The 15845-nt window shown below is 37.7% G+C and overlaps 2 protein-coding genes across 5 annotated transcripts in view; both read left to right on the forward strand.

The window, feature by feature from the left end:
- The window catches only part of LOC125775367 (uncharacterized), a 915975-nt gene that overhangs the window by 90982 nt on the left and 809148 nt on the right, over positions 1 to 15845 (forward strand). The gene's annotated exons all lie outside the window — the stretch shown is intronic.
- Positions 8656 to 15845, forward strand: part of LOC105227919 (E3 ubiquitin-protein ligase CHIP) — a 61346-nt gene continuing 54156 nt past the window's right edge. Inside the window, exons 1-3 of one of the 4 annotated variants that reach the window (XM_011207491.4) lie at positions 8656 to 8812; positions 8934 to 9063; positions 9111 to 9309. In XM_011207491.4, coding sequence (XP_011205793.1) covers positions 8944 to 9063; positions 9111 to 9309 — 319 coding nt within the window. In that variant the 5' untranslated portion in view covers positions 8656 to 8812; positions 8934 to 8943. Of the gene's footprint in view, positions 8861 to 8933; positions 9064 to 9110; positions 9310 to 15845 lie in introns of all 4 variants that reach the window. The other 3 variants (XM_029552039.2, XM_011207481.4, XM_011207505.4) reach the window with 3 other exon arrangements.

A 15845-nucleotide genomic window follows, 5' to 3' on the forward strand; every position in this document is an offset into this window, starting at 1 on the left:
CTAATCACCATTCACTTGGGAGTGGCCAGATACGATTCTTTTACATATGGTGCAAGCAGCTCACGACTTACGGTCTTTGACCAAGTATCCGCTGGGTAGCCTAAGAACATCCGATTGAAGTTAAAGTAAGAAAGGAAAACAACTCCTTCACAGAGTTGTGCACTGGGTTTACCCCGCCATGTAAAGATTACCAACTGCCTCGGATGGGAGATCCCCCTTTTGATGACGACCATGGCAAACGAAATAAGGATTACGATTTGAGGGCATGCATCTGGATCGTCCGGTCCCTTAATTGCCCCGTCACGATGTCACAATCGTGCTTTGCGACTTTAACGCCAGGGTGGCCAAGGAAGACGTCCTTGGCGCAAAAGTCGGTAAATTCAGCCTCCACGAGGAAACATCCCCAAATGGGTTGAGGCTGATCGACTTCACCGGCGACTCAAATATGGTTTTCTGTAGTACTAGATTCCAGCAAAGAAAAATTCATAAAGCTATCTGGCTGTCTCCGGATCGAAATACCATCAAACAGATCGATCATGTTGTGATAAACCGAAGACACGTCTCCAGTGTTTTAGATGAGCGTGCGCTTCGAGGTCCTAACATCGACTCGAGCCACTATCTTGTTGCAGCCAAGATTGAACCATCCTCTGTGCAGCAAAGAACGCCCTTCAACAAACACAAGGAGTGTTCGATGCCAAGAAGCCGCAATCTCAACAGACAGCCGAACGATTTTCTACTCGGCTTGCACTCCTACTCTCTGAGAGCCCTCGTCAACAACTCGGTATAAGAGAACTGTGGAACGGTATTTCAAGCTCCTTACGTACAGCTGCAACCGAAGTCATTGGTTTTCGGAAAATGCAAAAGAGCAGCTGGTACGATGAGGAGTGCCGAGTCGCAGCGGAGAGATAGCATTCTGTCCACCCAGAAAGTTACGATAACACGTTCGAGATGAAATAAATTGATACCGAGAGTTCAGGAGGGATGCGTAACGCATTTGCAGACAGAAAAGAGGCCGAAATGTATGAAGAGCTTGAAAAGCCGGCCCACAGAGTTAATGCTCGAAAACTCTACGAAAAAATGCGGCGACTAACAGAAGGGTTTAAGACCGGAGAATAGTTTTGTAGAACCCTCAAAGATGATCTGTCACCGATGCCCATAGCATATTTAAATTATAGAGGGCACACTTTTCCAACCTGTTTAATGACAGTTAAACCCTAACGACAGGAGAAGGCAAGCCCGCTTCCCTAATCGTTGACGATGGAACAGACGTTTCATTGTCCGACCGTGAAGAAGTTCGAATAGCAATTACCCATTTGAAGTACAACAAAGTGGCAGGGGCTGATGGATTGCCGACCGAGCTATTCAAACACGGCGGCGAAGAACTGATAAGGAACATGCATCAGCTTCTTTGTAAAATATGGTCGGACGAAAGCATGCCTAACGATAGGAATTTGAGTGTGCTCTGCCCAATCCACAAAAAGGAAGTCCCCACAATCTGCGCCAACCACCGTGAGATAAGCCTCCTCAACATCGCGTATAAGGTTCTATAGAGCGTATTGTGTGAAAGATTAAATCCCACCATCAACAAACTGATTGGTGCTTATCAGTGTGGCCTTAAACCTGGCAATTTATCAACCGAACAGATATTCACCATGCGCCAAGTCTTGGAAAAGATCCGTGAAAGAAGAATCGACACACACCTCCACTTCGTCGATTTTAAAGCTGCTTTCGACAGCACGAAAAGGAGCTGCCTTATGCCGCGATGTCTTAATTTGGTATCTTCGCAAAACTAATACGGCTTTGTAAACTGACGGTCAGCAATACCAAAAGCTCCGTCAGTATCGGGAAGGAGTTTTCCGAGCCGTTCGATACCAAACGAGGTTTCAGACAAAGCGACTCCCTATCGTGCGACTTCTTCAATCTGCTGCTGGAGAAAATAATTCGAGCTACAAAACTTAATCGAGTAGGTACAATCTTTTATAAGAGCGTACAGCTATTGGCGTATGCCGATAATATTGATATCACCGGCCTCAACACCCGCGCCGTTAGTTTTGATTTCTCCAGACTGGACAAAGCAAGAAAGCAAATGGGTCTAGCAGTGAACGAGGGTAAGAAAATAGATCTCCTTCATCAAACAAACAGTCGCCGCACACGCGACTTGGCTCTCACGTCACTGTTGACAGTTATAACTTTGAAGTTGAATGTAAATTTGTCTATTTAGGAACAATATAAGCACAACCAACAATGTTAGCCTGGAAATCCATTGGAGGATAACTCTCGCCAACAGGTGCTACTTCGGACTGAGTAGGCAATTGAGAAGTAAAGTCCTCTCTTGACGAACAAAAACAAAACTCTATAAGTCACTCATAATTCCCGTCCTGATATATGGTGCAGAGGCCTGGACGTTGCCAACAACTGATAAGTCGACGTTGCGAGTTTTCGAGAGAAAGGTTCTGATAAAGACTTATGGTCTTTCGCGCGTTGGGCACGGCGAATATCGCATTCAATGGAACGATGTCCGATATATGAGATATACGACGACATTGACATAGTTCAGCGAAATAAAAGACAGCGGCTACGCTGGCTAGGTCATGTTGTTCGAATGGACGAAAATACTCCAACTTTGAAAGTATTTGACGCCAGAGGAAGAAGAGGAAGAAGATTATTCCACTCAGTTGGAAGGAGCAGGTGAAGAAGGACCTGGGTTCGCTTGGAATATTCAATTAGCGCCACGTAGCGAAAAGAAAAACCGACTGGCGCGCTGTTGCTGACTCGGCTATAATCGCGTAAGCGGTGTCTACGCCAATAAAGAAGAAGGAGAAGAAGCGAAGTATTGATTCGATTTAACCCGTTTTTGACATACAAACGTATCATTGTGAGAGAAGTTTTAATTTTAATTTTAGTTATACGAGTATATATCACACATTGACCCCGCACCGGAGTCTAAATATTTGGTACCTAGGGGCTTGAACAATTTTTGGCCTTAAGGTAGCACACACTAAAGACATTTTTCGAGCAAAGTCTTATCCCGTTAGGTTAATTGCTTCTTGATTTGGGTACTGGAAACTGAACGAATCAAGTGGAATTTGAAATCGTGATGTATGTGAAGTAACCGTACTTGTAAACCGATTTCTTCCATTTTCACAATGTGACAAAAGAATGCCACTCACGAAATTTTGTTGAAAACGCTAGGTCGGGTCCCGTGATATGGGATTTCACCAACGATGGACGATTCCACGACTATAGTCCAACCATCTCGGTGGTAAAATTTAATGTATCTTGCTATTTAGTTATTGGTTTATCGCGCTTTTAGTAGTTTTTAACGATACCGTTGTATGGGGAGGGAGCGGGGCCGATTTCATTGATTTGATTGTTATAGCTTAAGTAGTTTCGGAGATATGTACATTAAACTTGTTAGAGAACGGGGCCAAGCCCACTTTTTTTTTTAATTTTTAAAGGTGCACCTGGCTACTTTAATCCCCTCTGCCAAATATGAGTTTTATGTCTTAATTTATTTTTTAGTTATGGGACTTTATATGTTTTCGGTTAATGACGATTTGTGGGCGTGACTGTGCCCATTTACGAACCCACATACCAAGTTAATCTCCATTTTTACTTAAGTTACAGCTTGCATTGATGTGCGGACGAACGGACAGACAGACAGTCAACCGAATTTCAACTTTTTACGGAGTCCTGAACATTTATTTATATATATTAGGTCTACAACTTTGCTCCGCCGATTTTTTTTTTTTTGTAAATTTAAGGCTTTATTGTATAAAAACGGTCCAAAAGTGCTTTCCATTATTCCCTCAAAAAGCAATGCTTAATTAATACACAAAATGCTTTATGATCCATTTTTTTGTGAAGTAACAAAAGTTCTATATTTTTTTAATACCTAATATTATAGAAATCATATAGATGGTAGTAGTAGAGTAATAGTATTATCTATAATGCTCTGTAGCAACTGGTTGCAAGGGTATAAAAATGGCATAGTTAAAAAAAAAAAACTTTAAAAAATTGGGGATGGCTGCTGGCAGCGAGCGTGGAAATGCGAAGTAAGGCAAAGCTCACGATCACTTATGATCGTTCCAAAGTTAGAAGTTCTGAAGTTTTCAGTGAGCTACAAAACGAGCCAAGTGAAGTTCGGCGAAAACCCCCATCAAGTCAATCTCTACACCACTTCCATTACCTACTTCTCGTCGACTGTTCGAGGATTCCAGGACGGTAGGTATCGTTCTACTCGATTGGGATTCTTGCGTTGGGAAGAGCGTTTCCATCACTTCGTCTAGGAGCTTCAGATAGGTTGGGGCTTGACTTTTACCTCTTTTGATTTCTGCCATCATCTTTGTGTGGAGTACCTTAGCTTTAGCAAAGGCGCCTTGCTTTATGGAATTCGTTTCTTAAGGTGCTGATCTCCTCGTTTCAATAGCATGTGGGCCTTTGTGTTATGTTGTGCCTTTTACTACAAGTGGCAGCATCACAGGCTTTACTTATGTGGTTCACTTGCTTTCTAGTATGTCGGTCGACGTTGGTCGCACCGTCCAGGTTCCCATCCAACATTAGTTTGAATATTTCTTCATCCAATCTTTCCACCTTCCATCTTTTTTTCTGTATTTTTTTTTTACGCTGGATCGAGTTTGTGTTTGTTTGCGGATTTCCAGCAAGATGGCCAGATGATCGCTAAGTGCATAAAAGTCGCACACTTTCCAATTTGGCTGTAGAAATATATTCCTAGTATTTTCGCTCGAGCATCGTAAGATCTGCCCAGGAGTGGCTTATCTTAGAATGCGTTTCCCCCCAAGGTCCATATGGCAGCTTTGTTTTCCTTGTCGGAAATCCATGTACCAACCTTTATGTTTTTTTATACTGCTCACACCCTATCGCGACGTATATCACTTCTTCGAACATTGTTTGCTTCAGCAGCTATTGAGCAGCTTCAAAATAGGTTTGGTTGGTTTGGATATCTCTCATCTTGTCGTTTTACACGCCGCTTGATACAGAGGACACTTCCAATTCCCAATCCGATGGGCGGTCTCCTTTTTTCCGCAACTTTTACTTGCTGAACACGACAGGCTTTTATCACATTCTTTTGCGGAGTGCACCTTTTCACCACACTTGGCACAACATTTGCTTTGGTTATCCTCACTTGTACACGCCTTCGCCAGATGGCCGTATTCCAGCCAGCTGAAACACTTTCTGATGTTCGGCTTTTCCCTTACTCTGCAGACCACCCATACAATCTTGATCTTATGAGCATCAAGCAGCACTTTTGAATTACGGGAGGGCTTATGACTGCCGTTTGCGTGGCCGCGTATGCCAGTCTGATGGACTTGATCGCTTTTTCGCCAAAGGAGCTTAATTCTTTAATTTGCGATTATAATGCCGGCTCTGTGTCTTCTTTAGTGGTTGTTTCGTTTAAGTCACCGATCTCCACTAATAACGCGTGGGTTAGGCCTCTTATCTGCGGCTGGTTGCTTAAAGCCTGGCATATCTCCTTTTTATTTATATGCTCCCGTGTTCTTCATCTGTGCCTTCTTAATTTCGAGTAGTGTCTCGCCTATTGTCTGAAGGGGTCAGCTTTGAAGCTAAATTCACTAATGTTCGGCGTTCTCCTGGATAGTTTCATTTCTAGAATCCTGCTGGCAGGGATTTAAGTGCTGTTGCTCGCCCTGCAGTCATGTACACTGCTGCTATTGCTTAAAAGCGGTCTAAGCTTTGAGGTCATATCGCTATTAGTGGAGGAGCGTAAAAGAAGGCTGACCCGTCTATCAGTTTGCAAGTGTTTATCTCTAACCCCGGTATCAAGGGATGCTATTCTAAAATTTTCTCGCGATTTTATCTATAAAACGTACATTTGTGTTGGTTGTGAGGTTTTCCGTATCCTGAGGTGACTTCAAAACCGCAAATACTCACAATTCCCTGACAACTTTGTGATGTCTGAAAGCAAACCTCACAATGCAAAATCGATTATCTTTGTTTTGATAATATACAGACTTTTAAAGAAATTTGTAATTATCTTATTTAATTAGAAGAAGTATTCCAAAAGTGTTATAATAACATATAAAGGGTGATTTTTTAAGAGCTTGATAACTTTTTTTTAAAAAAAAAACGCATAAAATTTGCAAAATCTCATCGGTTCTTTATTTGAAACGTTAGATTGGTTCATGACATTTACTTTTTGAAGATAATTTCATTTAAATGTTGACCGCGGCTGCGTCTTAGGTGGTCCATTCGGAAAGTCCAATTTTGGGCAACTTTTTCGAGCATTTCGGCCGGAATAGCCCGAATTTCTTCGGAAATGTTGTCTTCCAAAGCTGGAATAGTTGCTGGCTTATTTCTGTAGACTTTAGACTTGACGTAGCCCCACAAAAAATAGTCTAAAGGCGTTAAATCGCATGATCTTGGTGGCCAACTTACGGGTCCATTTCTTGAGATGAATTGTTGTCCGAAGTTTTCCCTCAAAATGGCCATAGAATCGCGAGCTGTGTGGCATGTAGCGCCATCTTGTTGAAACCACATGTCAACCAAGTTCAGTTCTTCCATTTTTGGCAACAAAAAGTTTGTTAGCATCGAACGATAGCGATCGCCATTCACCGTAACGTTGCGTCCAACAGCATCTTTGAAAAAATACGGTCCAATGATTCCACCAGCGTACAAACCACACCAAACAGTGCATTTTTCGGGATGCATGGGCAGTTCTTGAACGGCTTCTGGTTGCTCTTCACCCCAAATGCGGCAATTTTGCTTATTTACGTAGCCATTCAACCAGAAATGAGCCTCATCGCTGAACAAAATTTGTCGATAAACACATTTCGAACCGAACACTGATTTTGGTAATAAAATTCAATGATTTGCAAGCGTTGCTCGTTAGTAAGTCTATTCATGATGAAATGTCAAAGCATACTGAGCATCTTTCTCTTTGACACCATGTCTGAAATCCCACGTGATCTGTCAAATACTAATGCATGAAAATCCTAACCTCAAAAAAATCACCCGTTATAAGTATTTGCATATTACAATAAATATGTAAATTACGCTCTTTGTACTACTTCCTTCTGAGTATGAATGCGAAGAAATATACATATTTATGTTTCAATAATTTGGACAAGATTATATTTGTAAATATGTATGTATGTACATATATATTATTTGATACATCAGCGAAAAGAAAACTATTTTTGTTTAAATAATAAGCTGCAATGCTGCAGCTGCTTCTGGGTTGTTCTTTAACAATTCCTATATCCTAAAAATATATTAAATTAATATATATGCACCAAATTTAACAAATTACTTACTTTTCTTGGTTGTACATTTCTTTATTTTGTCTTGTTTGCTTTTGTAGTAGGGCCCATACACGACACACATGTGCGTTCGATCTGTGTGAATTCGTTTCGCCCATACACGATACATAAATCCATTTTGCGCTCGTTCTTCACACAGTGAACATGTGCGACAGGCAAGCGGAACATTTCTTCGAATTTATTTCTAATGTAGCACTTTTATCGATTTCTTTGTATTTCGTTATTCCAACTGTTATTTTTCTCAATTTTATTTTTGTATTTATCACTTTTCGTTTGCCAACTCGCCAGTTCATTTTTCATAAGATCAATTAAATCTCTTTAACAATTATCTAACAATATTGCCCCAAATTAGATTTGAGTTCGAAATATTATCGAAGCTAGAAGGGAAATAGTAACCGAGCGTCAAACATATGAGCGATTGGGCAAACAGCGAATACTTTGAGGTGCGATTTCTCGGTTTTTAATTTTTACGATTATTCTTAATTGGCGGGCAGGATAGAAAGAAAACTAAACGTCGTATGGAATTAAGACAAAGTTTATTATCATATAAAATTATCTTCTATTTAAACTAAAAAAAATTAAGAAAAGTCAAGTTTGAACATATTTTTAAACAACATAAAGTACAATTTTTTTGGTCAAAAACCATTTTTTTCAATTTTTAAAAAATTTTACACTTTTACACTTTTATTTTGAATTTTACTAGTTTAACTAGAAGATAAATAAATTTTTAAAAAATATGAATCTCGTTGAATTTTTTGTTTCTGATAGCAATTGCCCGTCGTCCGAAAAATGCACATGCGAAACGCATCGGGTAATTGCTTCCCAATGGCAGAATATCAAAGATTTCATATCCAAAAAATTTGTGAAAGGTGTTCAAATATATAACTAGAAACCGTTGAAATTTCGCTTTAATCAATTACATATTTCTTTCCCTCCCAAAAAAATCTTCAAAAAATCTATTTTTTGAAGCCTCTAAGGCAGGCTTCCCTCTTAACACTTGCCATTGTTCGTCCACGATCTTCACTGTTCGGCGACACGAGAGAAATGAGATTTTGTGCGCACTCAACGCCATACACGACACACATGTGCGCGCACCGATTGTATCAAAAACAAACAATTTCGCGAACATGGATCGGCACGCGCTCATGCCCATACACGAGTAAACCGCATGTGCAAACATACCGATCGAACGCACTTGTGTGTCGTGTATGGGCAGTTTAAACTAGATGGTTCACAGCAAAATGCTTTTCAACTCAGGTGGAGAGTGTTTTGTGCTTTTTTCTTGTGAGGTTTGAGCAAGAATAAACTCGCAAAATAAACCTCGCAAATAATTTGAGGGGTTTTCTCAGAATATGGCTGTAAGTTCACACTTAGTCGGCAATAGTTATAGCATGCGGAGACGCTGCGTTATATGTATCGATAAATATCAGATTCAAAGGGGCTTAAATAAGCAACCAACAGCTGGTTCCTCTATTTACTTATTTGCTTTGATTATAAATTATTGGGATTTGGTAAGAATTTAGAAGAAATTAAATCGTATTTTATCAAATTGCCTTGCGGTAGGTGTTGTTTGTAATTAAATTATTTTAAAAATCTTAAAAGAGCGTTTTTTAATATTTACTTTCGAATAAGTGTTGCCAAAATGAGCAAATTAGCCTATACAACTGCGAATCTTTCTGACGTGCAGTTGAAGGAACAAGGAAATCAGTTGTTTGTGTTACGAAAATATGATGATGCTGTAAGCTGCTACACCAAAGCGATTGTAAGTTTACTTATATTTGCGATCATATAATATATAACATTTTTTAGATGAAAAATCCAAATAATGCAACGTATTTTACGAATCGGGCCTTATGTTACCTAAAACTTAAAAGATGGGAACTATCTTGCCACGATTGTCGCCGGGCGTTAGATCTGGATTCTAATTTTCTTAAAGCTCATTTTTTCTTAGGACAATGCTTAATAGAAATGGAACTGTATGATGAGGCTATAAAACACTTACAAAGAGGTATGTATTTTAAATCCAAGAAAATTGGAAAAGGCTACAATTTGAAATACGTGTTTATTTGATTTTTGGATTTAGAAAAGCATCCCCCGATTTCAGGGTTAAAATTGATATTTATTTTTAACGAAAGTTCTCCAGATTAAGAAAATATATATAGTTGCATCTATCTTATGGCTTATGTGATATTTGCATTTAAAGTTCAAAAATTCTAATATTCCGCCTCGGCTTCGCACGGGTATTAAAGGGCTACACCACTGTGACGCATGAAAAATTAGCCGATTTTCGTGATTTTTTTTTTAGAGAAAATACGCAATTGATCATTTCGAACTTCTTTGAACGTAATGAAGTATATTTTCAGTCATATTTTAAGATTTATTTTTTTTACAAAAATGTTGAAAAATAGCGGAGTTATGGGCTGTTTTCGGAGGGGTAAAAAAAAAGTGCCTCAACTGCTGGCATGATTCCGGTCGAATGAGTAGCTGAAACAAAAAAATTCAAAATGTTTATTAAACTTAAATATATTTTCGGCACGATTCCGATTACTTTGGCGGAGGGGTAAAAAAAACCGAATTTCCGTATAAATGGGGTAAGTGCGCATAGGGGAGCTTCTCCAGAGGAGGTATATCCAAAAATAATATTGAAATAACTTATATTTTTCAAAATATTCACGATTAAAGATTCACAAATTTGCACTAAAAACACATGGTTTCTAAGTTTCACTAATTTTTACATTTTTCACTTGGTATATTTAACACTCCAGTAGTCGCGCGTACTACAATAGTAGGCCACTTGTGTATATACTTTTACGTTTTACGAATAACTATTCGCAAGAAGTCTGATTTTAAGTTCCTAATATGTTTAAAATGAATATTTTTTGGTTGATTTGGTTTTATAATAAACTGTTACTTATTATTGTTAAAACAAATTTTTTTATTTACAAATATTTCGTTTCAAACCCTTATGTCTAAAATGTTCTACACATGTAGTACGCGCGACTACTAACGGCACAAAAAGGGGCGCGACCACTGGAGTGTTAAATATCGTCACCGGAAATGCAAAATAACGTATCATCAAAAAAATCGAAATTGAGTGTCTTATTGATTACGCTTCACTACCTACTACATATGTTCAACATTTTCTGGTTCTGCGAACATATACATATATACCAGTCTTAACCAATATTAATATTTTGTTTCACTCAGGTTCGATTTTATTTCGTGTTCAATTCATGCCACTGTAAATTTCTGAAAATGTTACGTTATTTTGCATTTCAGGTGACGATATACACTTTAAATATTGAAATAAGTTTACATTTCACTCTTATTTTGTAACATTTTACATAAATTTATTATTTTAAAAATCACTTATCACACTCATCGTACAAAGGTTAGATTGTTTACAATTATGTGGAAAACAAGCGTTGCCACATCTTAAGCACCAAATTTCTAGGATTCTTAACGATATTTCTTGGTTTGTTTCTTTGAGTTATTCTTTTTTCTATATTATAATAAAAAAGACTTTCCAACAATTTTCAAGTTATAATATTGAGTTGTGAAAACTTTTTCCATATACATATTGTATTAACTTATATCTATAATATGCGATTTATGTTCAATAAAGACAAATAAGTAATATTGTAAAGTTTATATCATATCGGGGTGACTGAAGTACTTTCGTGTAATATGCCTTTCTGCGTTGGCGGCCTTCGGCCGCTTTAAAAAAAATACCCCTGGTCGAGCGAATACCCGGCGTGACCTAAGTACTTTCGTGTAGTACTACTTTTTGCGTTGGCGGCCTTAAAAAAATACCCTGGTCGAGCGAATACCCGGGTTGACCGAAGTACTTTCGTGTAATACTTCATTCTGCGTTGGCGGCCTTCGGCCGCGCTTTAAAAAAATTACCCTGGTCGAGCCCATACCCCGGGCGTCTGAAGTACTTTCGCGTAGTACTCCTTTAAAAAGATAATACTGGTCGAGCCAATACCCGGGGCAACCTGAGCATTTTATTATTTTAATACGTAATATTATTATATAATATTACCTACTTGTTTATTAAATTTGAATAAGAAAAGATTGTTTATACTCATTTTAATTTGAAATATAATTTATAGACACACTTGTTTTTATTAGAACTAAGATTGCTAAATAAAGAAAGCGGAATTACATCAAAATAAAGAAATTCAGCGAATTGCTCATATTTTCTTATTATCATTAAGCAACGCTCCATTTCCTCATAATTGTTAGCACATAAATTATGCTCACTACGAGTGTAAAAAGTAATTTTTAAAATAAAGATTTCTGAATTTAAATTTTTATAGTTTAATTTAATTAATTTGAAGTAAAAAATGTGCGAAAAGTGTATTTAATGTGGGGAAATAACTTGTGGAAACGTTCGAATTTTGGGAATTTGTGAACTTTGAAGTCGAATATCTCGTAAACTAAGCGTTTGCGGACCCTAACGGAACGGTACCTTCAGATCGCGGCGCCAAATAAATCGGAACTATGCCATATTTTCTATACAATGAACTACGATCTTTGAAAAATATCAAAAATTAAGAAAATGGCGTAATTTTGAAAAAAAAAAAATCGTTTTTTCCGGAAAAAATGGTCGTTTTTTAATGCCAAATTGTAAATTTTCAACCAACCAAAAATTCGTTATTCATTATTTGGCAAATGTACTCAAAAATACTCAGTTTTAATTTGAAGTCGATCGGTCAATTTCTCATTTAGTTATGATGTCAGCAATTTTGAAAAAAGTCGTTTCGAGAAAAACGCGATTAAAGTTTCACTTATATATGTATGTTTGCACCTCTGAGCGGTCGCTCTTTAGAACGCTGCCATCCAAAAACTATTCAAGATCCGACCTTCCCGATTTCATAGGATATTTATGGAAAGATAAGCTTTCGTAAAAGCAAATAAATTTTTTTTTTATTTGAAAGTGTCACACTGGTATAGCCCTTAAACAATCATTTCAATAGTTATAATGGGGAAACTTTAGTATACCATCTTGCGATTTCAGGGTTAAAATTGGCATGGTTGTATAGAGGAGATGCTCCAGATTAAGATATATATGTTATAGTCGCCGGGTGTTACCAGTTTTTTTCGCGTAGAACTCTTTTTTTGTATGAACTTACACATTTGACATTCTGCACAAAAGTTGGCACAGGTTGTTTTCTAAGACAATAATGTAATATACGAACAGATTGTTCAGATCGGCTTACTATAGCATATAATTGCTATATAAACTGAACGATCGGAATCTAGTGCTGGTATGAAAACGTTTGCATTTGACAAGATATATTCACGAAATTTGGTATAGATTATATTCTAAGGCAACAATGTAATCTCCGAAGAAATTGTTCAGATAAGCTTGAGGTATATTTTCAGCTATATTTAAAAAAGAATTTTACAAATATGTTAAAAAAACGGAGTTATACGGCTGTCTGCGATCACCAACAACACAATTAACAGGCAATACACCAAACGCGCAGGCACAAAAGATGCGACCAACCCACGAAAACTACAAATACAACGATACCCATAAAGGACCCTATATTGTGTACCTAGACAAAACCAAAAACGATAAAGAAAGAGCACGAATTAACGCGATCTCGGTAAACAAATGGTTACAGGGTAATAAAACGGAGGACATTCTCGAAATCACAAAAATAGGATTTGGAAGATGTAAAATCGCATTTAAAAACGGAAATGCAGCAAACAAATTCTGCGAAAAACCCAGCGAGCAATACGAAGCAAAGATTTTTGAACACTTTGTATCTAAAATGGGCATAATATTCGATATAACAGCGGATATTACGGAAGAGGAGCTAAAGGAAAACATTGTATCTCCAATAAAAATCTTGAAAACAATGAGAGTGAACAGGACACAGGAGGGATGAAGTTTCTCACACGAAGACGGTTACACCAAAATAAAGGTGAAACCATTTGTGGCATTTGCGCAATGCTACCGTTGCTTCAGGTACAACCATTTCGCACAGCATTGCAAGCAGCTAAACTCCATCTGCGCAAAATGTGGAATGACCCACGACAACAATATAGAGTGCAACAAGGAACAATGCGTAAATTGCAATGGAATATAATCTATCATCAAGCTACAAACAAAGACTGACCAGCAAGGATCAAGCCTTACGCAACTAAAAGGATAACCACCCTAGAAAACCTCACTATCAAAGAGGCACAAACAAAATATAAAAATATACTAGGAAACCGCTTCGAACTACTTAAAAACAACGCTGTCCTTGACGCGGGGAGATCCCCAACTGCAAAAAAGGAGAAAGATACAAACATACAACAATACAGCAGAAGTTATGAAGCATATGCACCAACAATTCTCGTATCCCAAACTCGCGAGAACGAACAACAACAAAACAAGAGAAGAAAACAATGCACAAAAGACCATGGAAGAATGGAAACAAGCAACACTAGAAAACGCAATAACGACGAATAATAAAATGCTAGCATACCCCACCAACCTAGAAAAATACATATAAAAACAGGACGACTTCACGACAAAAATCAACCAAACGATAAACAACTGTTTAATGCAAAACGCAACACAAGCTAATAACAAGGCCCTATACGAAGCCTTAATATGTGTATATCCAAAGCAAATGACAGTGAGTTCAGATCTATGGAAAATTAACAAAGACAACCCATAACATGACGGCAAAGATACAAATCTTACAATATAACATACAAAGTTTAAAAAAGCAGGGAAACAAACAATTAATGAAATGTTCATGGACAGTAACGAAATTGATATACATAGCAATCCTCTCAGAAAATTGGCTAAATAACAACATTGAAAAAAGCCTTAAAGACTACAACTATGCCTTCGCAAATAGACAAGATGGATATGGCGGAGTAGGAATTTATATAAAGAAAACTATAAAATTCTCGATATTCAAAATACCTTGAAGCATTGAAAATATAGGTATCACCACACTCAACTTGAAAAACAACTTCAATATTGGAAAACTTACAACAAAATAACCAACAGCAACCACAGTCCCATCATTACAACACTTACTGACCCCCATTATCATTACAACACTTCACAACCCGAATAAGCCCAAAAATGTCTAACCTCAATGTAGGAGCCAATCTAGAAGAGTTTTTTAAAAACATCCAACGATTAACACAAAAACATACAATAAACCACGAAAAGAACAAATAAACTCCCAAAAATTGGTGGACGAATGAATCGCAAAAACTATTTCGATTGAGAAACGCAGCAAGGAAAAAATACAACCTATATAAGACAATAGAAAATAACCTACTCATCACTGCGGAAACAAACCTAAAACAACACATCAAAGACCAAAAGAAAAACAACTTTAACAAGGCAATAAAAGAAATATCAGAATCCAAAAACATAAAAGAAATGTGGGGCAAAATAAACAATTTAAAAAATATCAATGTGAAAAAGATATTAGAAACTCCTGGAACTCAACCTAGAATTCATAGCAAGAGCACCACAAGCACTTAACAACAACAACAACCAGGAGCGCAACATACCAGAAACGCCTCTTGAAGAAATGATAGTAGAAAACCTGAATGAATTCCTCCAATCCAGGAAATTAAAATCATCAAAGGGTGCGGACTAAATATCCTATAAAATGTTAACACTTGTGCAACCCAAGGAACAACAAAAATTATTTAAAACAATTTTAAATGTATTGTTGTGAATTTGCTCCTTGCTAGTTTATTTTACTAGGTTCGTATCTCTGGATTGACAAATAAAACAAAAAGCCGTTTAATTCAATTCAACAAAATCTCTTTATTTTACAACTCGTTTACACTATAGCAGTTTACTCTTAGCACTGGTTGATTACGTTGGCGCTGCCACGGCTTATATAGCCACGCACTCCTCGCTGATGCCGACGTGTCCTTCTAAAATATTGCGTCTGGAAATTATAAGAACCTAATGCTATACGGCCCGATTAGGCACAAATCCTCTTGAACCAAATGGGGCGAGCCTCTCCAAATGTACTACTTTCATTTTACATCGTGCTTGTCCATTTCTTTGTATGCGGTATACCACGTCATTAAGTCGTTTCATCACCATATAGTGTCCCAGGCTGTCTGCAATTTCGGGGACAAGTCTTTCTTTCGAAGTGGATTGTACAACAGGACCAGATCACCTTCTTCAAAACCTTTTGAATTTGCCGCTTGATCGAACCGGTCCTTCATCTTATTGCTCATCCGATGCGTGTGCTGTCTTACCATTAGATGCAATTCATTCATTTTTTCCTTTAAGGCAGAGCAATAATCTCCATCATTTCTTACAGCTGTAGGATTCGTTCCAAACTTAAGATCAGCAGGGAGTCGCAGATCAGATCCAAAAATAATCTTTGCTGGCGTGTAACCAGTTGTCTCGTGCTTCGCTGAACGATACGCCAGCAGGAACATCTGGATGCATTTGTCCCAATTCCGTTGATCTTTATCAACGATTTTCCGCAGATGTTCTTCGAGCGTTCGGTTGAATCTCTCTACCATCCCATCTGATTGTGGGTGTAA

This window comes from Bactrocera dorsalis, chromosome 1 (assembly GCF_023373825.1).
Source record: "Bactrocera dorsalis isolate Fly_Bdor chromosome 1, ASM2337382v1, whole genome shotgun sequence".
Taxonomy (NCBI): domain Eukaryota; kingdom Metazoa; phylum Arthropoda; class Insecta; order Diptera; family Tephritidae; genus Bactrocera; species Bactrocera dorsalis.